Below are 27,830 nucleotides of genomic sequence, written 5' to 3' on the forward strand. Positions count from 1 at the left end.
AGAGCCCTGTATATAGTCACTAAGAGTGTCATCACCCTGAGAGAGGGTTCATGGTCAGATACCAAATGAGACTGATTTATCTGTACAGCGCTGTGGAATTAGTGGTGGTATATAAATATATGATGATGTACCTCTAACAGGAGAGAGAGATATGGAAATTAAAAAGCCTCCAGGTCACATGTGATTAATATTATTAATATTCTGTCCATATGAAAGCACATTACAAGTCTGTGCCCTTAATTTTGCCTTGGTAACCGTGTTTAAGCCTTAGTAGTTAGAGGTGGAGATGTGTGAGGGGTATAGATAGGCAGTCTAGCTATGAGTAGTCTTTCATTTGATATGTTACTTTCTCAGTACTGATTGACTGTCTTGGTTTAAAAAAAAAATGTTGTTTTTTTTTTTTGCAAATTGTTTTTTTAAAATATGTTTATAAAGATTTGCTCCTTTATCATTAATGAGTAATAGTTTATTATTCATTATTATCAACAGTTATCCAATACAGATATATTCTGAAACTGTTGCAGTGATAAGTAAATATATACAGTTCCTATATACATCTCCTGTCTCCTCCTGCACAGTGCTTAATAATGCTTATTCCCACCAATTCTACCAAATTGACAAATACGCTTTTCTTTGTCAGCTACCCCTTCAGTAGGGGCCTGTACCGCAAGGGTTTCTAGTTTAAAGCCGATCGGGGCTCCACTTCGGGACAACTCCTGGCCAAGTGTCCCAGGCGTCCGCACTGCCAACATCGAGGTCCGTCCAGAGGCCGCCGCCGCGGCCCATCCCTGCTTCCACTTCTGGCACTCTCCTCTCCTCGGGCATTCTTAAGTTCTCCAATCTCTTTATTCAGTTGCCCCATCTCTTCTCTCATCTGCCGAATCATGTCGGTCAGATCTCTGATGCACCCTTTGAAAGACACGGCCTGTACAGGTGCTTGTGTTGGGGCATGGACCCGCTGGGACGTGACAGCAGTGGAGCCGAAGCTCTCATCCATGTCCAAAGCGATCGCGTCTGTCTGTGCCTGATGAAAGGACATTTCCTTAACAATCCGCACGCGATCCCACAGATCCTTCTGGAGTTGGACATTCCGGAGTCCTGTGATAAACTGGTCCCGCAGGAGCTGGTCGGGATGCCCCAATCCCTCTTCATCCTTCTTCCGAAGTTTCACTAGCACTTCCTGAAGGGCGATAGCAAACTGAAGGATAGTCTCGTCTTCCTGTTGGAACCGCGTAAAGAACCGTCTGCGCAGCGTCATAGCGGAGGACGGATCCCCATATATGTCACCTAGAATCTTCAAGATGTCCGGTAACGTCTTCCGCTGCTCCGGGGGGCAGAGGAGCACAGTATGCCAGGCGTCACCCTCCAGCGAGATGGCCGCCATATCCGCCAGCATGTCCTCTCGCACGCCGTATAGCCGTGCTGCCCCTCTCAGACGCTCCTCCCAGTCTGATAACATCAGGTTCGTTCCATTAAACCTGGGAACATGGGAAAGGGCTGCTCCCACAGAGTCAAACTCTGAACACATCACCAGGTCCTGTGGCTGATCCATACTGGGGGTTGCGACGCCCTGCGAGCCCAGCAGGCCCTTACCGGCCGGTGGGCTTACCTGTATCTCATCTACTTTTATTATGTCCTTGTAGAGTAAATACCTTGCAACGTTGTCCACCTAACATTAAAAAGAGAGAAGAATAAGATTAAATACCACGCTGAAATAAAATAAATCGGATATAAAATACATTCTAATAAAAGCAACCAATACTATTGGTTCCATATAGGAAACTAATGTTGTATACACTGTACAGGATATTAAGAGTAAAATAGCAGTGTTTATAAGAAGGTATGGAGCGCGAGTCTGCTCCATATAAAGGACCCATCACTGAACATTTCAGTCTATGCAACATATAAATAGCTGATGATGATGATAGGAAATACAAGATAATTTAATTGTTTATTACTACTCAAATTCATACCTCCTGCTGGCAATTTGGTACCTCCAAGGTTTTTGACAAGTGCAATTGGAAGTCTTCAAGGATGGGGTGTTCCTTGCTGTGTTTCTCATACAAACCAGCTTCAGCCACCTTTTTCCTTGGTGGAACATTCCAGTTTGGTGCGTTATCACTAGAATTAAAAAGACAAACAATAAAACCCAGTTATATTATCATTGAGTACAAATATTGGTAAAAATGAAGCCAAATGATAGTGAGAAATTGAGGGTTTGAGTGAGTGGAGAGGGAGAAACAATGACTAGTATGGGAAAAGCTAGAACATGGAAACAATCTATGCTCCCCTTTACTTACATTTCTTGACATTTATTATCAACTTGATCTTCATCTTCCCCATCTGCATCAACATCAACTGATGAAGGACGTCTTTCCGTATTTTTGCTGTGTGTTTCCAGAGGCCTAAGGACACATTATTTTGGTTTATTAATGAAGAATGTAACAAATAAGAAATGAACATGTATAATACAGTGCAGTGATAATTCTTTAAATTGCTTATAAAAATGGGTGGGGGAGGGAAGAATTGACAGGTGCAAGATATACTATCACCAGTTATATTATAAATAATAGCAATACTATTATTAATTATTAAATTGTTGCTTTACTGGAAATTGGAAGTTATGTAAAGCTATTGAAACATAGTTTGTCATTAGAGATAACCAATGCAATCTTTACATACCGTGCTGGGGTTGGTGAGGGTTTTCCTTTGACGTAAACTCCAGACTGCTCAAAGAAGACCACCAGCTCATCCATTTGCACCGGACTGAAGGTTCTGAATCTGGCGTCAGCATAGCTCACTATGCTCAGCTTCTCCAACATTTTCCTCATGTTGGAACGAGCTTCCTCAACCAAAATAGGAATCTGTGAAGGATCTGCCTTCTTCTGACACACTCGTTGCAGATGGACAGCTAAATTTGTGTCTAGTTTTTCACAGAACTTGCAGACAAGTGGAGTTCTGTGAGACCTGCCAAAAAGAAGCAAAATACTTAAGGTTTTCAAAGACAACCTTATATTTACAGATCTCTGTAAATAAAATAAAATTATATTTTATTATGGGCAGCACGGTGGCTTAGTGGTTAGCACTTCTGCCTCCCAGCACTGGGGTCATGAGTTCAATTCCCGACCATGGCCTTATCTGTGTGGAGTTTGTATGTTCTCCCTGTGTTTGCATGGGTTTCCTCCAGGTGCTCCAGTTTCCTCCCACACTTCAAAAAACATACTGGTAGGTTAATTGGCTGCTATCAAAATTGACACTAGTCTCTCCCTCTCTGTCTGTGTGTGTGTCTATATTAGGGAATTTAGACTGTAAGCTCCAATGGAGCAGGAACTGATGTGAATGAATTCTCTGTACAGCGCTGCGTAATTAGTGGTGCTATATAAATGATGATGATGATATTTTAAAAACTACATTGATATTCAATAGAAATATATATTTATTGGACAACTGTTGATAATAATAAAATATACTAAATAAATGATAACTAGAATCTAGTTGCTATAGGCAACATCTCCACTTTTTCAAACCCACAGTTTAGTAAATATACCCCTATGTGTTTTCCCAACAAAAGCAGGTCTTAAATGCAAACACATCCCCCTGGCATGGAAACAATTACATGTGCTTTTTGTTTTTATATTGTATATACACTTAGGTGTAATATATATATATATATATATATATATATATATATAAAATATAAAACAACACACACATTAAAGTGAACATGTTTGTGCAGCAGAACAGGAGATAATAGCAAACATAGAGTACTATACAAAATAGTTGAGTTGAAACAGAAACAGATAAACAACACTTACTTTTTGAGAGTGTTCTCCATTATGATATGAATAGCAGGGATGTAGTTTAGCAAAATGGAAAGAGATCTTAGCAGAATGTCAATACAGAGTGGAGTTTATTTGTGGAATGTGGAGCACTTTATAGTGCTGAGTTGCAAAATGAACCAATCAGAGATGAACCAATCAGACAGAGCTAAATGTGTGGAGTTCTTTACAAATTGTGACACCTTTTGCACAGTTTCCTGCTTTGAAGACAGTCTACCCAAACAAGAAATTCCTGAAACACATCTAACTCATTAACACTAGAATGGATGACATTTTGACTTGCAAATTGTGAATTTTCTAATTCGTTTTGCATAATCACCTCTGTTTATTTATGTTTAGGATTTGGAAGGAAAGCACTGAAATAAAAGAGGCAGGCTTTGAAAATTACTTCAATAATAATTGTTAAATAGAGCATCCTATAACATTTTTGCTGTATTATATATAATGCATATATGTATGCAGTATAGTCAAAACTGGTAGCAATGGTTTTTTTTTGCTTTTATTTTTTCAAATGTGCGTTATGAATGTTAGATATAATGTGCGGTGTCATTGCTAGTTTTAATGTGCGCGTTATCAATGCTAGTTTTGATGTGTGGTACCAATGCTTAAAAAGTTTATGTTGGAGGCTTTTTGTGACACTTTATTTTATATTTGTTCCGAATTCAACGATGTACAATTCTCCCCTTAAAAATCCCGCGTTTGCCCTGATATACTGTTACTCATCTGATACTTGCTTATTGTTGCAGCTCATATCAGTTTCTTGCTGCCTTAATAATGGCTTTTTGGTATTCACATTACAATAAATATTTAGCAATACAATGCAGCTAAAAATAGATAAAATGGATATTCATAGCAGTTACAAAAATGGTTGTGCATTAAGCCAAATTCATGTGATCACTTACTGCACTTTAAAATTCTCATTTAATGGACCTTTCATCAAACTATTGTATTTGCACTTCTGTAACTGCTCAAATGTCAATCTACAAGGGTCACTGATATGCAGGGAGAGACTGACTGATGTGAATGGAAGGGGGAAGGGACTGTGACACCTTTATGATCCATCTAATTTAAAGCTCCCCACAGACAGGAAATTTACTATACTACATCTCACATCTAACAAGTTTACAACTTAATTGTCAATAAATTCCACAGCAAATGACTGATTAACTAGCCAGACTTATGGTCATACTGAATGGTCATTTGAAAGTTCATTTATTTGCATTCTAGCTGGACAAATATTTAATATGATATAAATACTGCAAGAACCTTCGTTCATGCACTCATCATCTCCCGCATGGACTATTGCAATTCCCTCCTTACTGGTCTTCCCACCTGATAACTGAGCAGTAGTTCTGCATCTCCCTGCAGCTATCGTGACACTGCTGAAAATCTTAACTATAATCTGATTGGTTGCTATAGGCAACATCTCCCCTTTTTCAATCCAGCAGTTTAGTAAATATTCCCCTATGTGTATTCAAACAAGTGCAGGCCTAGATTGTTACCTGCAAACACATCCCCCCAGACAGTGAGCTTCCAAAGCGCCCTGTGAAGCTGTCGGAAATGTTCAGATATCTGTGAAAAGCTAAGATATAAATAAGATATTCCATCCATTTTTCTAAAACACTCAGCTTTTCACAGGCAACCATATATGTACAGTTATCTGTGAGAAGCTCAGATGGAGAGAGCCTTGTATATAGTCACTAAGAGTGTCATCACCCTGGGAGAGTGTTCATTGGTCAGATGCCAAGTGAGACTGATTTATCTGTACAGCGCTGCGGAATTAGTGGCAGTATATAATTATATGATGATGTGCCTCTAATAGGAGAGAGAGATATGGAAATTAAAAAGCCTCCAGGTTACATGTGACCTCCCCATTAATACTCTGTCCATATGAAAGCGCATTACAAGTGTGCGCCCTTAATTTTGCCTTGGTAACCGTGTTTAAGCCTTAGTAGTTAGAGGTGGAGATGTGTGAGGTGTAAATATGTTTAAATATGTTGATAAAGAGTTGCTCCTTTATCATTAATTATTAATAGTTTATTATTTATTAATATCAACAGTTTTCCATTAAAGATATATCTTAAACTGTTGCAGTGATAAGTAAATATATATAGTTCTATATACATCTCCATATTTTAAACCAAGACAGTCAATCAGTACTAACAAACTCAGTGGCGCATGCAGGGGGGGTTTCTGAGTCTCCAGAAACCCCCCCTGCGCTAACTAAGTGGCCACCATAGCGGCACTGTCCTATACAGCAGCCGCGGCGCTATCAAAGAAGCGTCCGCGGCGGTGCTGTATTTATACAGAACCGCCGCGGACACATCTTTGACAGCGCCGCAGCTGCTGTATAGGACAGCGCTGCCGAAACGGAGCGCGGGCGCATGCACAGCAGCTCTCTCTCGTGTTTTTTTTTTTGGGTCAGGGGGGGCGGAAACCCCATCCTGACAATCCTGCGTGCGCCCCTGAAACTTACATATCAAATGAGAGACTACTCATAGCTAGCCTGCTTATCTGTACCCCTCACACATCTCCACTTCTAATTACTATGGCTTAAACACGGTTACCAAGGCAAAAATGCTTCCCCCTTATTTCTGCTCCACACCAGGGCAAGGGCACAAACTTGCAATGTGCTTTTAGCCAACTTGAAAGATGAGTGTCAAACATGGTAAATAAGAATACATACTACATTTTAAGGAACAACGGAATTAGTGATACTGATATATATATATATATATATATATATATATATATATATATATATATATACACACTATATATATTATATATATATATATATATATATATTTATAAAAAAAATCTTTGAAATGTACAGATATCTGTGAGAAGCTAAGATATTCCACCCATATTGCAAGAACACTCAGCTTTTCACAGGCAAACTTATATGTACAGATATAGGAGCAAACATGTCACCAGGTTACATGTGACCTCCTTATTAATATTCTGTCCATATGACCTTTATGCACTGTGCAGGAGGGGACAGGAGGTGTATACATAGTTGCCAACATTGGCAGGTTAAGTTCCGGGAGGTCCGGGGGTCAGGTGGGTGTGTGGGGGCGGGGCTCGAATAATCACACCATTAGCCCTGCCCCAAAAGCTGTCGCAACCTGTTTCGTCCAATAAAACAAGGGGGCGGGGCCGTGATGCCGTTAAGCCCCGCCTCCTCCATTCACTTACCACCGCTGCCCGGGAATCGGGAGAATTGCCCTCTCTCCCGGGAGCCCGGGAGACTGACCCAGATTTCGGGAGTCTCCCGGATATTCCGGGAGAGTTGGCAAGTATGGGTGTATATAGGAACTGTATATATTTACTTATCACTGCAAGGTCTCCACTTTATCAAACCCTCAGTTTAGTAAATATATTCCTATGTGTATTCCCTACAAAAGCAGGTCTTAAATGCAAACACATCCCCCCTGTACTTTGATGGGTGTGAGATAATACAAGCCATGTTAGCAATCTAACTGCATATATTTACAGATACCTATCTGAAGCTTAGAGAGTCCACTACTTCAAAGCTGGGAGAGTGGACAGAGAAATATATATAAATATTTAAAACGCAAATGCATTCAATTGGGTTCTAAGAATGACGACAACCAGACATTGATATGAATTCAAACAAATTACATTTACTGGAACAGTGTTTATAAATAAATTGACAAAAATATACATTTTACAAAAAAGAACATTACTACATACTTCTGTGTATTAATAGTCTCTTTTGAAACGTAAGAGTTGACAGAGGTGTATCTGTTGGTCAAAGGATTAATATATTGAACAGCCCCAGACAGTAAAAACACTGTCTGCAGATAACAGAAAATTCCTTTTGGGAGAAATTACTAAATACTTCTAGTGTAAAATAATCATTTACGATTGTAGAAAAAAATTCTCTCGTGTGAGTTTGTATAGTGACACGATGATCTAAAGTCGTCCCAATGTACCGATCATCGTTTCATTTGGTTGGTCGTACTGTTTAATATTTTGCGACCAATCAGGACCGATCATGTAGTGTGTATGCACTCATGCTAACGATCCTCATAGAGTTTACAGAGTCGGGCTCTTTTCAGCCGATGCTAGCAATGAATGTCCCGGTGAATAAATGTAGAGAGTGCTGTAGAAGGAATAATTCATTTGTTCGTTCTGAGACAGAATACTTTGTTTCAGAGTCACATAAGCTAAGGAAATTTGTTAGGACATGTGGATAGCTACAACAAAGTGGTTTTAATTAGTGTGACAATATGACAATAATGAATGAATGAATATTGCGTTGTTATTTTCTGAAGACTAGAGGACCAGATGAGCACAGATATGAAGGTAAATCGTGTCAGTGTGTATGCATGAGCCGCCAGACTGATCGGACCTTCAGTCGTAGGTACAATCGTTTGAGATAGCATGTTGGTTGGAAAAAGTCTTCAGTGTGTACCCAGCTTAAGCAGTTGTGTTGCTATGTATTGTAGAGCATGGTCATATCTTTACTAACATTCATTTCCTTTCACAGTGCAAAAAGAATACCTCTTGTCTGTGAGTTTTGCCACAAAACATATACAGAGCCCTTCACACATCTCCGGAGGACATGCAAAAGAGCTGATTCAACTGAAGAAATTATAGACATTTCTGATAAAGCCCGTTGTAGAACGATTTCCTTCCTTAAGAAAGAAAGATTCTAGATCATGAAGAACAGGATAGACTACAGGGCACTGACAGTTTTGTAGTCTACTTGGAGGCAAAGGGCTACATAGTGAAAAATATGCCCGTCCTAACGGCAAGGTAAGCATGATTTATACATTAATTTTTTTATAGGTGCAATTATGGGTTTATTATACTTAATTATTTTATTCTTTAAACCTTCTTTATGTGTATTCAGGTCTTCATCCACCATTTTCCATACAGACGTAGTGACTTTGCAAGTAGCTGCAGTCGCCAGTGACAAAGGAAGAAGATCTCTGGAATCGAATGATATAGCAACAGAAGAACAGGCAGTGGAAGGTGATGAGGAGGAATCACTGTCTAAGAGTCGTCTATGTAAGTACATTGTCCATGTAAGCAGATACACTGTTTATAGCTATTTCTACTATTTAGGAGACAATACTCTGTAGCAGATGGAATAACGGCAGGGGTGATGGAAGGTTTATGGATAATAATGCCAAACAGAATGGGTGGAAAGAGATCCAAGTTTATAGGTGTGAGAAGTACATTCCTATCATTGATATATATAAGATTACATATATGCTGTATAACATAATAACATTAACTAGAAACAGATGAGTTATGATAGTGTTCCTTATTAATGGCCAGAGATATTCATGTTAGAAATAGTAAGTGTGAAAAGTGACTGTACCAGATAATGTGCCTAATCCACTGTATGCCCCCCCCCCCCCCTTCCTATAGTATTTTTTTTTCAGCAGGCCGATATGGACTGTGATGGTCACCAGAGGATGCAGAAAGCTGGAATGTATGCCCAGCATTCCTTGAGGACACCTTGCTCAGGGGCTTCAGGGACTATTTGTCCCAGACTTTAGTGGTATGGAACAATAAACAAGAGGTAATGGCTTATTTTATGTATTTGTGCATGTTATTTACATTTCCAATTGGACCTGCTTGAGATAGTAGGCGTACATAAATTTTCATTATTTTCTGTTTCTTTCTCATTTTCACTCTTCAGTCTTTCAAGCTTAAACATTCTTTTGTCATTTATGTTGTCAATATTGGTGCCCACAATTAGTAGCCCTGATGTCTTCAAAGTCAGAGGACATGAGATAATGAATAGGTTTAACTAATTAATCTATGTAAGAGGGGATACCTTCTCACCTCTTTGTCTGTTTTACCCAGTTTGTTTATTAGTTTATTATGTTTGTCCCCAATTGAAAAGCACTACGGAATATGTTGGCGCTATATAAATAAATGATGATGATGATGATAACAGAATGTTATGACATGTCCTTTCTTCAAGTTATATATGCCTTGCATTGTATCTCTCATTTTACAAAGCTCCGTCTCGTAGCATTGTTGCAAGTAATTCTCAACTAAATAAGTCAGCAGACTATTTTCTAGAACTCACATCTCCCCCTCTCTGTATACACAGGTGGAAAATGTTGCACGCTATTTATATTTCATGGACCCAGTAAAAGCGTCCATGGATTTTGTGACCAACATCACCAAAACAAATCTGTACGATACTAAACTAAGAGACATATGTCTCTGTAGTCAAACATTATTTAATTATCTGAAAAATGTGAGGAGATTTGTTCTGTATAACACACCAGCCACCAATCTGGGAGCAAGTGAAAGAATTGATTCATATTTAAATAAGTAATCGCTGATTATTATCCTTTACTAACTGTTTCTATTTTCCTTTTTGTTTTCCAGTGTGCCAAATTTAGCATTACTGAATAAATGGACATTAAAAGAAATAAAAAAATATGTTTTGTCCGTATCTTGTGCAATGAGTTGTCTGTTCTGTCTGCAATCCCCATAGATAAGACAATAGCAATGCATTCAATTTAAAAAACATGCATAAATCTAAACATCTTATTTTCATTGTAGTTGCACCACTCAGCCAGGAGAGGTCACTCCAACTATTGTTTTCAAGGGACAATTATTCGTTAACAGTTAACACAAGCAGAAAAAGTGACACTCAGAGGACACTAGGAGGTAATTTACCCCATAAAGAAAAGCCTATAAATGAATGACACTTCACTTCAGCTACCTATAGTCAGCAACTTAGATGCTGTTCATACCCCTGGTAACTGTGGTTAGGTCCCTGCACAGATGACTTCCTAAAGGCATGTACATTGTTTCCCTAAAGGATCCTCCACTCCTCCTGGCTGGCGAAATACAATATGTAGGTTGAGGTTGTTGCATTGTCTGCCTTCCAAGCAGATGATCTGCCCCAATATGTCAGTGACATGCCCAAATTGGACATCCTAGCATGGTAAACTATACATGCTATTTTTTATTTTTTTTAAAGTATGATATAGATAAAATAAAGGTATAATGTATATCCACTGAGGTGCTGCAGCATGTTGGAGGCAGGAGAACTCAGGCTACACCTTAAAAGAAAGAAAATGAGAGTGCAACTCACTAACACGTATTTTATTTTTTGTATACATACAGTACCACACTATGCTATCTTTTTCTTCTCCTATTGTTTTGCTTTGAAGCGCTGATCACCCTACACACTGATTTTTTTTTTGTCATAAGCACATTTTCAAGCTAGAAAGGGAACTTTAGGGTAATTTTTCATATTTGGGATATAGGAGAAGAGAAGATTGTGCAATTATGAATTTTGAATCAAATATTTTTACTATATTATTATTTGGTCACATTTTTTACATTTTGGGAGCACCATAGTTATTCTATTGTAAAGATTTGTTTATCTCACTAGTATTAATCATTTCTGTCAGACATAAATAAGAGTACCAGATATATTTGTCTGTAGAACTTTCCAAGTGCGAGTGCAGAAAACATAAGCACACAATTAGATGTCTCTTTCATGAAAAAAATGTAATAATTTAGATTATACACACCGATAATAACATATACAGTGATGGAACTGGGCTGGTATACGGTGGTTTGCCATTCCACCACTTCTACTGCTTTCATTGTAAAACTATCAAATTACATTTATAATGTAACTTTTACATTCCACCATTTTTAAACTTCCACTTCAACCACAGCACACATGCAAGATTCATTTCTCGTTCATGAACTTATTACAAAACTGGCAATTATCCCATGCAACAGTTGTTTTTGAAAAATAATATTAACAAAAGGATCAAGTGTGGTTGAGAGTGGAGATTGGGATAGTTGTGATGGTGCATTACTGTGAACAGTATCGTTGGGGATAAGATAAGCACTGAACAAAAAATGGGTTTTCAGAGAGCAGCTACAGATTTGAAGGCTGCTGGAAAGCCCCTGATTGGGCGTGGTAGGGAATTCCATAATTGGGTGCATTGGAGAAGTCTTGTATCTTGGCGTGGGAGGTGGTTACCAGAGACAAGGCACAAGTCAAAGATGGGCAGGAGGGAGAGTGTTTTGATATGAGATTTGAGATGTATGCATGGCTAGTATTGTTTAGGGCTTTGTAGGTAACAGTGAGTAATTTGAATTGGAATCAGGAGGACACAGGGAGTCAGTGTTGTGGTACAGTAGATGTGGAGTGGTGAGAGAGGAAGAACAGCATGATTTAGGATGGATTGAAGTGTGGCTATATGTGTGTTGGTAATGCCAGATAGCAGAAGATTACAATAGTCAAGATGGTAGATGTTATTAAGGTGAAGTTGACAGAACTGGGATAGATCATTGATCCCTTTTGTGAGGGGATTTTCAGTGTAATGTTTGGTGGAAGACTAATTTCTGAGAGTTGAGAATGGAATGAGAGGAGAGAAAGTTAGACAGACGTTTGTACACTAATCGCTCAAGTAGTTTGGAGGCAAAAGGGAGGAGAGAAATAGGGCGATAGTTCGAGAGAGAGGCTGGATTGAAAGATGGTTTCTTTAGAATAGGTGAGATGAAGGCATGTTTAAAGGAAGATGAAAATGTGCCAGTGGAGAGAGACAGGTTGAAGTTTTGAGTTTGAGTTGGGCATGCAGCGGAAGAGAGGGAGCGGAGAAGTTGGGAGAGAATAGGGTCGAGTGGACACATTGCAAGGTGAGATGATAAAATGAGTGCAGAGACTTCGTCTTCAGTTACTGAAGATGAAGAATGAATTAAGGGTGGATTGGGGAGTGTAGGTAAAGTTGGGTAGAGTGAGTGGAGTGAGTGGAATTTGGCATGAGGAAATATCTTGTCAAATGAGGTCAATTTTGTCTTTGAAATAGGTGGCAAAATCATCGGCAGTGAAGGAGGAGGAGGTGCAGATGGGCAGATAAGTGAGTTGAAGGTGGCAATTGAAAGGACAGTGCTGTAAGAGGAAAGGATGAATTTATAATGGAGGAAATCGGGAAAGAAACAAGATTTCCTCCAGTGGCGATCTGCAGTGTGGGTGCACTTGTGCAGGTAATGGGTCTGTTTGTTGTGCCATGGCTGGGGTTTGGATTGTCAGAGACTATATGTAGTAACTGAAACTTCATTGTCTAGGGCTGAAGTGTTTTGTTATAGAAAGAGGCAGCCTGACCAGGACAGGTCAATGCAGTCATTGGAAAACATAGTAGTTTTAGTGAAAATTAGAAGTCGATTGGGTTAAGAGTACATAGGTTTTGTTGTGTAGGTGTGTATTTGGTTGCAGGAGGAAGGGCATGAGGTAGGGTGAGGCTGAAGAAAGGGAGATTGTGGTCGGAGAGTGGGAAGGCTAAAATGGAGAAAATAGAGATGGAGCAGTAGCGGGAGAAGACAAGGTCAAGGGAGTGCCCATCACAGTGGGTGGGAGATGAGGTCCATTGAGAGACCAAAGGAGGAAGTTAGTGAAAATAGTTTTGTGTACAGCAAGTTGTACCACTGCTATAGTGAGGAGGAATGTCCAGGAGTAGAGAGGAGGTAGTGAAAGTCAGTGGTCTGCGTATAGCAAGTTGTACCACTGTCTAAAGTGAAGGAATGGGTTCCAGGTGCAAGTAGGTAATGGGGAAGTCAGTGGTCTGCGTACAGCAAGTTGTAGCACTGCTTATGTGAGAGGATACTTGAAACTGGTGCCAATGGGAAACAGGAGTCAGTGGTCTGCGTTCAGCAAGTTGTACCACTGCTATATATATGTGAGGAGGGCCACGAGGAGATGAATGGAATACAGAGGATACACGGGCGGCACACGGAACTTGATCCCACAATGATAACCAAAATGCAATAATAACTGACAAGCGCTGCTTGAAGTATACAAAGTCACTATAGAGATCCAGGTAATAGGAAACAAAGTCAATAGTAACAATAGCTTCAGTAGATGGAAGACTCCGGAGATGAACACAACACAGTCCAGACGGATATGCAACACAATAGCAAAGTCAATGGAAAGTATGCATACCGCGGTTCAAGAGAGCAGGCTGTCAAGGAGAAGTGCAGGGATACCTGAACGGCTGAACGCCGGCAGGAGGAGAGACCACTGGAGGATGGAAGCGGTAATCAGGTTGGTGCAGCGCACGAAAGGGAACCGGTAATCAAAGGAGCAATACTCAGGAAGCAGTAGTAAGTAAAACTGGAAACATGATGAACACGGGAGAGTTGAGGCTGTCTGGTATCCGGCAGTAGTAGCGGAGGCAGCGGAGGGGAGACACGCTGAACACAGGAGAGTAGAGGCGGTCTGGAATCCGGCAGTAGTAGCGAAGGCAGCGGAGGGGAGACACGCTGAACACAGGAGAGTAGAGGCGGTCTGGAATCCGGCAGCAGTAGCAGATAGGAATCAGTGGAGAGCTGACACGATGAACACAGGAGAGTTGAGACGGTCTGGAACCCCGCAGTAGTAACGGAGGCAGCGGAGAGCAGACACGCTGAACACAAGAGAGTTGAGGTGGTCTGGAATCCGGCAGCAGTAGCAGATAGGAATCAGCTGAGTGCAGACACGATGAACACAGGAGAGTTGAAGTGGTCTGGAAACCACAATCGTAGTAGACAGGAATCAGCTGGAGCTGAATACATGAGGAAACACAGGAACACCTTCAGAGGCTCATGGGGAATGAGACTCCAAGATCAGGCAACTAGGTAATGATCACAGGTTGTTTAAATAGGGAGTGTTGCCTGATCATCCAATTAATTAAAAGCAACAGGTACTGAAGGTTTCATAAGGGCTGCACATGCGCAGACCCTCAGGATGGCGGACGGCCACGGTTCCTGAACACAGGAGAAATGGCACTCACAGTCCGGTGAGTGACAATAATGCAGCTGATACTGTACAAGTCGCCTCTTCTTCAGCGAAGGAGCCAAAGTTTAATTTACATGACAGATTTTCTGGCGACTGCAAATCACTTTGAAATTTCAGAAGAACAGCGTGTGAGTATTGTGATTCCCTATTACAGAAAGACCCACAGACCTGGGCTTTCGGGCTTCGTGCTAACAGTGCTTCATTATTATTGTTTGATGTTTTTTTCAGCACCCTGGGGCTCCTGTATGATGACCCTGATAGGGTAGATACTTCAGAATCCAGTCTTCATGTCCTTAGACAAGTGCGTAAATCAGCAGAGGAACACTGCATAAAGTTCCGTAGGTGGTCCATTGACTGGTTGGAACGAACCAGCGCTCCATAGCAAATTCAGAGTCGGACTGTCCAACCACATTAAGAAAGCTTTAGTTCAGTTTCCATTTCCGGATACCCTGGAATCTCTTATGAGTTTGTGTATTTGAATAGACAGAAGATACAAGGAATGCCGCCAGGCAAAAGATCTTCTGTTGTCACTCATACTCTTTCTCCACCCTCTAATAGGGACCATCCTATTATCACCATCTCCTCTCCTTCTCTCTCTCCTCTTCTCCTGCTCCCCTCCCCCTGCCCAAACCTACTCTGTCCATACGCAACCTCAACGCTCTTGACCCTGCCTCTCTGTCCTCCTCTCTCGATACCCCCCTTTCTCCCCTTTCCTCCCAGGACTGCCCCAACCAGGCGGTCTCCCTCTACAATCACACCCTCACCTCTGCTCTGGACACGGTCGCCTCTGCCCACTCCGTCCACCCCCGCTGCTCCAAACCCCAACCCTGGCACTCCAAATTTACCCGTTCCTCCAAAAATGCTCACGTACCGCCGAACGTCACTGGAGAAAATCCCACTCCCTGGCTGACTTCCTCCACTTTAAATTCATCCTTTCATCCTACAGCTCTGCCCTCTCACTCGCTAAACAATCCCCCCCTATCCACCCTTCCAGTCTGGGACCCTCAGGGCTGTGTTCTGGGACCCTTACTCTTCTCTCTATACACCTCCTCCCTGGGTGAACTCATCAGCTCCTTCGGCTTCAGCTACCACCTTTACGCTGACGACACTCAACTATACCTCTCCTCTCCTGATCTCTCTCCCTCCCTCCTCTCTAGGGTGTCCGCCTGCCTCTCTGCCATCTCCTCCTGGATGTCCTCTCGATTCCTCAAACTTAACCTCGCCAAAACTGAGCTCATAGTTTTTCCTCCCTCTCATACCTCATCCCCTTCTGACCTCTCCATCACTGTCAACAACACCTCTATCTCCCCTGTCCCCCAACTTCACTGCCTTGGTATCATCCTCGACTCCTCTCTCTCCTTTGGCCCCCACATCCTCTCTCTTGCTGAATCCTGCCGCTTCCAGCTGCGTAACATCGCTCGCATCCGGCCCTTCCTCTCCCAAGATGCCACCAAATGCCTTATCCACTCTCTGATCATCTCCCGCCTGTACTACTGCAACCTCCTCCTCACTGGCCTCCCCCACTCACATCTTGCTCCCCTTCGATCGGTCCATAATGCTGCCGCTAGGCTTATTTTCCTCTCTCGCCGCTCCTCTTCTGTCTCCCCCTTCTACCTAGCCCTTCACTGGCTCCCATTCCCCTTCAGAATTCTCTTTAAGCACCTCACACTCACCTACAAGGCCCTCGCCAACTCCACTACACCCTACATCTCCACCCTCCTCTCTATTCATGCTCCATCCTGCCCTCTCCGTTCTGCCTCTAACCGTCGCCTCTGTTCCCCCCTTATAACCTCCTCCCATGCGCATATCCAAGACTTTGCCTGCGCTGCCCCCCTCCACTGGAACAAGCTCCCTCGCTCCATCAGAACTTCCCCTAATCTGTCCAGTTTTAAACGGGCCCTAAAAACCCACCTTTTTCTTAAAGCCTTTCAGCCTCCCACTTAACTTCCTACCTTATCTTTTGCCTCCGTCTCCCTACTCTCCCTCTCTCCCCTGCATCTCTCTGTCTGTCCACCCCTCCCCTTAGATTGTACGCTCCTCTGAGCAGGGCCATCTCTCCTCCTGTTTCCACCACTTCTAACTCTGCTCTCCAGCTACTTAGCCCTCCTCCTCGAGGGTCCTCCACCCCCCGTCCCCTCTTGCTCTCTCCTCCCCCCTCTGGGGGTCTCCCTGTCTTCCGTGCCCTCCTTCTTGGGCCCCGTCATTTGCGGATCCTCCCTCCCCCTTCCCCGCCCTCTCTAACTGTGCATTGAGCTTACTGAGTTACTGTGCTTGCTGTTTACTGTACTGTGCTGTCTCCCATTGTATTGTAATTCTTTTGTCCCTGTACAGCGCTACGGACACCTTGTGGCGCATTATAAATAAAAATTAATAATAATAATAATCCTGAACCTATGTGAGTGGGTACCTGCCACATCTCCGCAGAACAAAGAATCAGGAGATGACCTCAAGGGTTATGTCTTTATTGTGGCAGTGAGGGAAATTCAGTATGAGAATGACCAAAGAAGCCAGGAAACCTTCAGGGCCTAGGCAAAGATGATGAGCTTTTCCTAGGCCAAAGCAACTCTCTGGATCCTACCTCCCTATAGATTGCTGTGGAAATATCATTTGACCCGGTTCATTTTCCTACCACTGCTCTGGTGGACAGCGAAGCAGCAGGAGATTTCATTGACCAGGGATTTGCGCAGAGGCTTAAGGTATCCACTATATCTCTGGAAACCCCAGTCATTTCAGGTTTGGATGCTACCATACTCTCTGTAGGATCCATAAGACTGAAAACCACCCCTCTTTCTTTACCGATAGGATATCTGCATTCTGAGGCTATCTCCCTCTATATTGATAGGTCTCCTAGATATCCTGGAATTTTGGGATTTGCTTGGCTCTTTCAACATAATCTACAGATTAGTTGGCCACATGGACAGATCATTCACTGGGGTGAATCCTGTTCACTATCCTGTCTCTCACTTCTTGTGAGACTCACTTCATCCTTACTTGGTTCTGTTCCTGCTGCATATCTTGAATTTGCGATGTATTCTGTAACGTAGCAGCAGACTCACTTCTACCCCATAGGCCATATGGTGGTGTGAATCAGATACAGGGGCGGATCTAGAAAAATGCTGTACCTGGGGCGATTTAGGGGGGGCGATTTAGGCCCCGCCCCTTTCTAACATCTTAGGCTGCCGACGGCTGAACACTATGTGCAGGTCCGTCCAGCAGCGTGACAGGCAGAAACAGTGTGTGTTTTATACACAGTCAGAGCAGCCGGGCAGCACACTGTCCATGCCTGTCACGGCTGGACGGACCTGCACATACTGTGCAGCCGTTGGCAGCAAGTGTCTGCTAGGGATCCGCCACTGATCAGATAATCATTAAGAACAAGTATCCACTCCCCCTCATCCCTGAACTATTAAACCAATTAAAGGGAGCATTGTCCTTCACCTAGAGAGATCTTAGAGGAGCATATAACCTCATACAAACTTGCCAGGGTGATGAGTGGACAACAGCGCTCAGTACTGGGCACTACAAATATCTAGTCATGCCCTGCAGGCTAATTAATGCCCCTGCAGTATTTCAAGAACTGATAAATGATTCTCTGAAAAAAATTTTGAAGGCACGTGGTGGTCTACCTGGACGACATCCTCATATATTCCCAATCCCCTCCAGTATTAGTAGATGGACAAGCTGAGTTTGCAATAATCTTGGATATGAAGAAGGTCCCGATAGAGTTCCATTATTTAGTCCACTGGAAAGGATATGGCCCAAAAAAAGATCATGGGTCCCAGCCAGACACCTTCATGCTAAGAAATTGGTGGATGATTTCCATAAGGAAACGCACCGAAAACCTCGTTATTGGGGTCCTTCGACCCCTCCTTAAGGGGGAGTGGAGGGGGGTAATGTTAAGAAACATGGCAATCACTCTAGTAAGCCGGATGATTTGCCTGATTGCAACATTACACCATTTGGATGCTCACTACCTCCTACTCCACTCCTTCAGGCAATTGATAATCAACAACTACTACTTCACGAGCTTAAGTTCTGGGGGTGTGTATATATATATATATATATATATATATATATATATATATATATACTGATCAGTCACAACATTAAAACTACCTGCCTACCTGCCTAATATTGTGCATGTTCCCCTTGTGCTGCCAAAACAGCTCTGACCCATCGAGGCATGGACTCATCAAGACCTCTGAAGGTGTCCTGTGGTATTGGCCATCAAGATATTAGCAGTAGATCCTTTAAGTCCAGTAAGTTGCAAGGTGGGACCTCTTGTTTTTCAAGTAGACTCCAAAAGATTGATATCTGCGGAAATTGGAGGCCAAGTCAACACCTTGATCTCTTTGTCATGTTCCACAGACCATTCCTGAGTGATAGAAAGTTAATAATATCTGCTCTTCCTAAAGTGATCCCTGCTGCAGGTAATAATTGTGTACTTTTACACATACATAAAATATAGATATAGGTACAAGAGCATAGGACACTAAGTGAGTGAATATGATAATTGCTAAAATAAAAAACTAAATGTGTATGTCACATTGATTAAAATCACATACAAGTAAAAGCCAGTTTATGCTTTTTTTTGAGGAAGTTGAATGGCTGTCAACACCCGTAGAAGTACATTTTTGTTCTTACCCTAATCTCTTCCTGTCTCATAGTTCTGGACTATCTTCTGGGGTCCTTCTGGTTCAATGAGCCTGATAGTGAAGTCCCCTGGAAGAGATGTTTCTTTCTGCAGCAGCGCGATGCGCCCGCCTCTTGGAATGCATGTGGGCCGCAAAGAACTTCCTGGTGTACGGTAGCCTAGAAGAGCCAAAACACCCCTGATGTGGTGTGTATCCAAAGTATTTCATCCGTAAATGACTTTGTCAAGGATTCCTTAGTGATATTTGCAATGTGGCAGGGTGCATTATGATGCTGAAAGAGGACACTGCCATCAGGGAATACCGTTGCCCTGTACTTGGTCTGCAACAATGTTTAGGTAGGTGGTACGTGTCAAAGAAACATCCACATGAATGCCAGGATCCAAGGTTTCCGAGCAAAACATTGTCCAGAGCATCAAACTGCATCCGCCGGCTTGCATTCTTCCCATTGCATCCTTGTGCCATCTCTTCCCCAGGTAAGCAACGCACATGCACCCAGCCGTACACATAATGTAAAATAAAATGTCTTAAATCAGACCAGGCCACCTTTATCCATTGCTGCATGGTGCAGTTCTGGCGCCCACGTGCCTATTTTAGGCGCTTTTTGTGGTGGACAGGGGTCAACATGGGCACTCTGACCGGTATGCGGCTTCACATCTACCATACTCAGCAAGCTTCAATGCACTGAGTGTTCTAACACCTTTCTATCATAGCCAGCATTACCTTTTTCAGCAATTTGTGCTACAGTAGCTCTTCTGTGGGATTGGACCAGATGAACTAGCTTTTTCTCCCGTGTATCAGTGAGCTTTGGGCGCCCATGACCTTGTCGCCGGTTTATCGGTTGCCCATCCTTGGACCACTTTTGGTAGGTACTAACCACTGCATACTGGGAACACCCCACAAGATCTGCCGTTTTGGAGATACTCTGACCCAGTCACCAAAACAATTTGGCACATGCCAAAGGCGCTCAGATCCTTATGCTTGCCCATTTTTCCTGCTTCCAACAAGTTAATTTGTTGAAAGCAGGAAAAAACTTCAAGAACTGACTGTTCACTTGCTGTAACAGTCGTGTACCGTGCAGTAATATAGGTAATAAAATATAGAGTTCTTGCCTTACTCTAGATCAGCGCTTGCTGGCCGGTGGTGTGTAGTCTAACGAACCCCCTGGTGTTCACCAAGAACCGCCGCAAGGAGGGATGGGCTTCGCTGCGGAGAAACGCAGGTCGCGTTCCACTGGTCTGCCTCTAGAGGTAAGGATGCGGGAGATAGCTCGCAATCACACTGGAACTGGAAGTTAAATATGAACCACTCCGTGGTCAGGATAGCCGAGGTCTGGTACACTGGATACAGATAAATACGTGGTACAACAAGCCTGGGTCTGGTACACTGGAGCAAAGATATAAACGTGGTCAGCAAGCCTGGGTCTGGTACACTAGAGCAGAGAGATAACATGGTCAGCAAGCCTGGGTCTGGTATACTGTAGCAGAGATATAACGTGGTCAACAAGCCTGGGTCTGGTACAATGGAAAGCAGAATCTGAAAGGTCAGCAAGCCTGGTCTGGTACACTGGAAATCACAGAAAATCGCTAAGTCAAGAACGAAAATGCTTTGATGCTGCCCAAGCGTCAGAGCAGGGTTTTAGTAGTGCAGTTTTGAATTCCCTGCCCTGCAGGGTCATGTGACAGCGCTGCCAAGACCCGGAAGTAGCGGAGACCGCGGCACTGAAAAGGGGACAGGTAAGTGTGTTACAGTTGCTGAGTAATATATCCCACCCCTTGATGGGTGCCATTGTAACTAGCTAATCAATTGTATTCACTTCACTAGTCAGGGGTTTTAATGCTGTGTTGGATTGTTGTGTGTGTGTGTGTGTGTGTGTGTGTATATATATTATATACACCACACACACACATATATATATATATATATATATATATATATATATATATATAAAGGAAAACAAGGATACTCTGCACTATCCAAACACATAATCAATGCTATATCAAGTACTGTTCTATATTAAAAACAGGGAATGTTAGTTCCACATATTGCAATATATGTTTAAGCTGACCAACTCACGCCAAAATCTTCCCATTCTTGTCATTCCTAACATGATCAAATGCTATGCTATTTTATCTGGGCTTAAGGCTTACCTGCACACAGCTTTTTACATTAATTAATTCCAACTTGTGTCAGGTGAGTCCCAGGTCTCCCATGGCTGCTAGTGCTAGGGAAAGACTTGCCTTTAAAAGCTGTGTGCAGGTAAGCCTTAAGCCTTATGTTTTGTTCACTTTGAATATGCTAATAAAACTGGTTGAGGCCAGTCAAACCGAAAACCCTGAATTTCAGTAACTTATTGCTGCTGTTCATCACCATCTATCCCAGGAGATGGTACGTATTCCCCTCACACAGTCACAATATATATCCTTCATTATAATTGAACCCCTCCAGTCCTTCTTAATAAGTCCATCTCTAAGCCCTGTCAAGTTCTCCTCATCTTATTTTAAACACAGGGGCCCATATTCAAGCTGTTGTCTGCTAAGTGGTTTATAAAATGACTAAATTAATTTCACTTACCTGTCCACATGTCTGAGATGATCCACATTCTCTTGCCTATGCTTTTTTTTATCAGTGCCTGATCAGCAGATTCTGTTCTTTATTGTCAAGTTCTGTACCTTAGTTGTCTGAAGCCTCTTAATTGTTACTGAATTACTGTGAATCAATCTGATTTGTTTGACTATGTGTTTGTCGGGAATCACACAGGAAACTTCTGAATTCATACAGACTAACCAGTTTGACACTAACTGCAGTGGAAGTGCGAAATCTAAAGAAGTGTAGGTATTCCCCAGGGATCCCACAAGTATAGGTCATGGCCTTCTGAACAGGTATTGGATGTGACTGGCAGGTGGAAGGAATCACACATGAATAATGTAGAATACAAGATAGTGAATAGTCTGGAACTCACTGGTATGAATGGAATAACCAGGTATACACTGGTGTGGATGGAATAACCAGGATTACACTGGTATGGATGGAATAGCCAAAAACCCAATGGTGTGGATGGAATAACCAGGTATACACTGTTGTGGATGGAATAACCAGGAATACACTGTTGTGGATGGAATAGCCAAGAACACACTGGTGTGGATGGAATAACCAGGTATACACTGTTGTGGATGGAATAACCAGGAATACACTGTTGTGGATGGAATAGCCAAGAACACACTGGTGTGGATGGAATAACCAGGATTACACTGGTGTGGATGGAATAGCCAAGAACACAATGGTGTGGATGGAATAACCAGGATTACACTGGTATGGATGGAATAGCCAAAAACCCAATGGTGTGGATGGAATAACCAGGTATACACTGTTGTGGATGGAATAGCCAAGAACACACTGGTGTGGATGGAATAACCAGGATTACACTGGTGTGGATGGAATAGCCAAGAACACAATGGTGTGGATGGAATAACCAGGTATACACTGTTGTGAATGGAATAACCAGGAATACACTGTTGTGGATGGAATAGCCAAGAACACAATGGAATAACCAGGATTACACTGGTATGGATTGATAATAAGGAAAACACTGGTGTGGACGAAATAACCAGACACATGAGCTGCCTGCCCTGACCTCAATAAAATCTACTATTCTTCTTTCTGTAAGAAGACACCTGGGGGCTTGCAAATGATGTACAGGTCTTCCATTAGACTTTGTGTTCTTGGAAAGCCAGCACCAATCACTAGTGGCTTAGTGGGTCCACATCTGGGATGTTCCATGACAATTACATTTCCTTTTAATGCATAAATGCCTTGCTTTATGCATGCCAGAATTGTATTAACTCTTGTAGCAGTTGCATGGCATTAAGTGCTGCTACGCAACTTATTGTCTGTTCGTATTAATAACTGATTTCCATATCAGATTTCTCCATGTATCCCCCAGTTAAGGTGTAGCTAGCATAATTGTTACCATGCATTACCTTAAATTTTTTTACATAAACAGTAATTATTTACCCATTGTTCTATGAAATAACCATATTTAAGCTAGGTACACACTACAGCAAAAATAAGCGATGAGGTATTTTCCAACGACATGAACAAAAAAAAATCCAGATCAGCTTGCCGAATTATGTTTATAAACTGTACACTATTACCTCTAGATGTCTGCTCTTCCTCTGTCATAACAATCGTCTGAATGGTGACAGCAATTCCTGTCTTGAATGACAGGTTGTAAAACAGGTTGCACACGGGAGAGGGAGGAGGAGGAGAGGTACAGGGGAGGGAAGCTCCCGCATTCACGTTATCCAGGCAGGGTAATTACTTGTTTTAACTTTAGTGCACCTTTCCTGTTATGAATTATTATTATATGAATTAAGGCAATATTTGAGTGAGAGGTTTCCTTACACATGTCTCTCCCCACTCCCTCCTCTCTATCTGTTGATGACCTGAACCATTGTGCTGCAGTAAAATCAAGCTTAGACCCCCCCCTCTGAAAAGTGGTGCTACCCACACAGCACGGGGCCAGCACACAAGCAGCATTAACCCTACCTGCACTTCACAAATTATGGACAACATCCGGACCCCGGACACCAGCTGTCAAATGTCACGTAAATAGCTAGATTATCATTCCATTTCTACAGAGTGCATACACACTGCAGAATTGGCACACATTGTTTATAACTGAAAGACAATTTTTAAACACTACGACCAATCATCTCAAACTATGAGCTGCGATTCGGAACAATGATTGTTCATCGTTCCAGGGTACACACTACTGTGATATTGGCTCAATCAGTCGTTTATCGACTGAAAACATTGTATTGCGTAACCAGCCTTAGATATTCTACAAGATCATTAATAAATCAATTTAAAAGCAGTGGTACTCAACTGACCACTGAGGCTAAAAACATTAGCCCATTGTTAGGAACCCCTCCAGCCGGCACAACACAACCCGGAGTCTACTTTGCCAATCAGGTGTTCACTGGAGCCCCTGGTGGTGGGGACAGACTGGGCTGCAGACTGACAGAGGGCCGTGAGGTGTGTACCGGCTGGGGAGAACCCAGGCCAGCGGAGTGAGGTCCACGCAGAGGTCAAGGGCCGGCAGCAGGTTGCAGTTCCAGTTAACAAGCCGGGGTCAAGGGTCACAAGCAAACAGGAGAAACGGTAAACAGGCCAGAGGTCAGGGTCACGGGATACACAAGCAAAGTCCAAATCCAAGCCAAGGGTCATACACGAGAGATCAGTAGAAGTTTAATAGACAGGAACAGGAACAAAGCAGGTCAGCAGACTGCGGAGCAGAAGCTATAACCGGCAATGAGGTAGCAGACCTCATTGCCTTAAATACTGACCACAGCCAATCAGAGCCTGGCTCTGATAGTACACAGCCCCCTGCATCTATATTAATTAGCCCGCAGGCTAGTAACTCCGGTGAGCGCATGTGCCCGGCCTCTCATTGCCGGGACGCAGCGCTGAAGCGTCCAACCGTTGCCCCGGCAACGGCCGGGTCATAGACGGAAGTGATGTCCCGGTCGCCATAGCAACGGCCGGGACGCAGGTGAGTGAGTCGCGGCGGCTGGGCACCGCCGCGGCTTGTAATGCCCATATCTGAATATGCTACATTTAAAACAACACTTTCCTTCCAAGCAGTCAGCCAGTTCAAGGTTCATGAAAATTTTAGCCAGTTCAATTATGTTCAAACCTGTTTGAACCTTAAACAAGGTCAAACAGGTTTGCATAAGTATTGAAACTCAAAAGCATCCAAGCTTAAACATGTCAAACAGTGAACCTCAAACACAAACAGCAAATTTTGAACACAGTAGTGTTTTGCAGTTTGAATTTAAAAAAATGTTAAAATACTTTTTACTAATTTATATTAGTGTTTGAATAGAACTTTAAAAAAAAATTCAAGAACACTAATTTTAACACGAAGAGTAAATGCAAACAGTGAGCCTTCAAACGAATGGGTAAACCTGGAATACCAAATGGTGAACCGCAGATGTGAACTGCAGTGATTGCAAACTGTGAATATCGAATGCAAATTGTGAAACTTGAACATAAATTCAAACAATATTCATGGTCATCCAACCAGCAATCAATACAGGCATCCTACTAGACTCTGATGCTCTCAAAGTTTTGTAGGTTTAACTGTTTTATTTATTATTATTAACATTTATTTGTTAGGCCCCACAAGATTTCCGCAGTGCCGTACACAGTACAAACAGTAGACTATACAGAGTGAAACATTACAGAACAATAAACACAAAGTACCAGTACTTCAGAAACTCCAGGCAAGCAAATGCAGTAAAGACAGAGCGTAAGAACAGGTATGGAGACAGGAGGGAAGAGGGCCCTGCTCATACGAGCTTACATCCTACGGGAGGATAAACAAAATCAGGCACAAAGGGGAGCCAGTGAAGCAAAGGGGAGAGAAAAGAGGGGCCAGGAGGAGAGAGGAGAGAGGGGAGAAGGAGTGGAGATGATGAGGGGTTAAGTGGATGGTTGGTAGGCGTTGAGGAACAGTGAGTTTTAAGTGCCCGTTTGAAGGAGCAGATTGAGTGAGAGACGGATGGAGCAAGGGAGGTCATTCAAGTGAAGGGAGGTGGCACAGGAGAAGTCTTGGATTCTGGAGTGGGAAGAGGTGATCAGAGTGGAGGAGAGGCGACGGTCATTGGCCGAGCGCAGGGGACAGGCAGGAGTGTAAATGGTGAGGAGGATAGAGATATAGGGGGCAGTAGACTGGGAGAGAGCTTTGTAAGTTGTGGTAAGGAGTTTGAAAAGGATTCTGTAGGTGAAGGGGAGCTAGTGTAAGGCATGGCAGAGAGGGGAGGCATAGGAGGAGTGTCGTGAAAGGTAGATGAGTCTTGCAGCCGCATTGAATACAGAGCAGAGGGGGACAAGATGGGAGAGGGGGAGGCCAGTAAGGAGGAGGTTGCAGTAGTCTAGGCGGGAGATGATGAGTGCGTGGATGATTGTTTTGGTGGCATCTTGAGAGAGAAAGGGCCGAATGCGGGAGATATTGCGCAGATGCAGCGGATTGTTTTCCAGTATTTGGCAAAACAATCTTCATGGCTTTTGTTGCTATGTTTATTGGGATTTTATTTATTTCATTTAGGCTGTGGGCCCTGTAACTGCTGAAAATATGGACTACAACTAGTAAAAGTTGGTAGTACAAGACCATCCCCACCCTAGCCTGGGTTGGCACCCAAATGTTACAATACGTTAATATTCTGTTGAACAGTTTTGAATATGTTGTTATCTACTATCCAACACGAGCACGCAGTGTAGGTATTTTTAGGACATGTCTATTTTTGGTGGTGCCTTTTATGACCTTATGATCGATTGGAACATCTTTAAATGTATTACATATGCCATGTAAACAATCACTACATCTATTTGGGAGTCTTTGTTTACCTTTTATGCCCAACTTTCTCCAACGATGAATCGGTGACTACATTCCCCTGTGGCATTTCAATTATGGAGGTTCCATTTCCCAGAATCCTCTCAGCTGGTAGTGATGTGAGCTATATCACTACACATAAGTGTATACACTGTACAGATTACAGAACATCTCCTCAATAATATAGTTTTTTAGTTTCTCTTTTGTAAGGGAGCACGGTATATACAGGGTGGTCCATAAGTGTTTTTAAGAAAGAAATGAGCAAGGAGATATTAACTCATTGTCTACACATATAATCTGTGAGAGATGGAAAACTTTTTAAGGTATGTGACCAGGGCAGCACGGTGCCTAAGTATTTAGCACTTTTGCCTCACAGCACTGGGGTCATGAGTTCGATTCCCGACCATGGCTTTATCTGTGTGGAGTTTGCGTGGGTTTCCTCCAGGTGCTCTGGTTTCCTCAAACACTCCAAAAACATCTCTGTGTGTGTGTTGTTATGTTAGGGAATTTGTTAGGGCATTATCGCTGTTGTTAAGGGGGTGAGGTAAGTATGCACCTATGTACAATGTATAATCCTTTCTAAAATACATCGTACATGGGTGCATACTTACGTCACCTCCTTAACAACAGCGATAATGCCGTCGGCATGCTCAATGACATCATCAGCTGCAGCCGCCTCCTTCCTTCATCGTCATTGGCTGCTGTCGGGGTGAAGAGGAGTCGTCATCGGGTAGGTTTGGGAACCAGCTCCTTCGGAATAGTGAAGTCGGGGTGAGTCTTGTCGTTCTTCTCGGCATCGATATGCCGTACCACATCCGTTTAGTTCATTCTCCCTCACACCGTAACATATGGACCATCTATGTTCAGCCTACGAAGTATTTGCATCAGTATATGGAGCAACAAACCATCCTCTCCAAGACATAATCATACTCTAAAATGTACACGCCAAGGCATATTTGGCACATAACATCTTCACTATCATTGAACTTTAGTGCTGATGACATTAAATACCTCTTTCCATATTGCCACTGCTTGCAAAATAAAGTTTATAAGGTTAATCAATCTTGCAGGGTAAGCCATCAAACAGAACATTAACTAAGAATAACAAGGAAAAGGTTGTATTATGAAGAGTGGAACGTGAT

At 42.7% G+C, this 27,830-nt stretch overlaps 1 protein-coding gene across 1 annotated transcript in view; it reads right to left on the minus strand.

Moving 5' to 3' along the window:
• Positions 1 to 553: 553 nt before the first annotated feature.
• Positions 554 to 27,830, minus strand: part of LOC142108340 (uncharacterized) — a 51,005-nt gene continuing 23,728 nt past the window's right edge. The window contains exons 2-5 of the mRNA XM_075191970.1: positions 2,683 to 2,967; positions 2,301 to 2,405; positions 1,974 to 2,121; positions 554 to 1,669 (exon numbers count right to left, since the gene is read on the minus strand). Of these exons, the coding sequence (XP_075048071.1) occupies positions 677 to 1,669; positions 1,974 to 2,121; positions 2,301 to 2,405; positions 2,683 to 2,831 (1,395 nt within the window). The 5' untranslated portion in view covers positions 2,832 to 2,967 and the 3' untranslated portion in view covers positions 554 to 676. The remainder of the gene's footprint in view (positions 1,670 to 1,973; positions 2,122 to 2,300; positions 2,406 to 2,682; positions 2,968 to 27,830) is intronic.

Source organism: Mixophyes fleayi, chromosome 12 (genome assembly GCF_038048845.1).
Source record: "Mixophyes fleayi isolate aMixFle1 chromosome 12, aMixFle1.hap1, whole genome shotgun sequence".
In the NCBI taxonomy this organism is placed as follows: Eukaryota; Metazoa; Chordata; class Amphibia; order Anura; family Limnodynastidae; genus Mixophyes; species Mixophyes fleayi.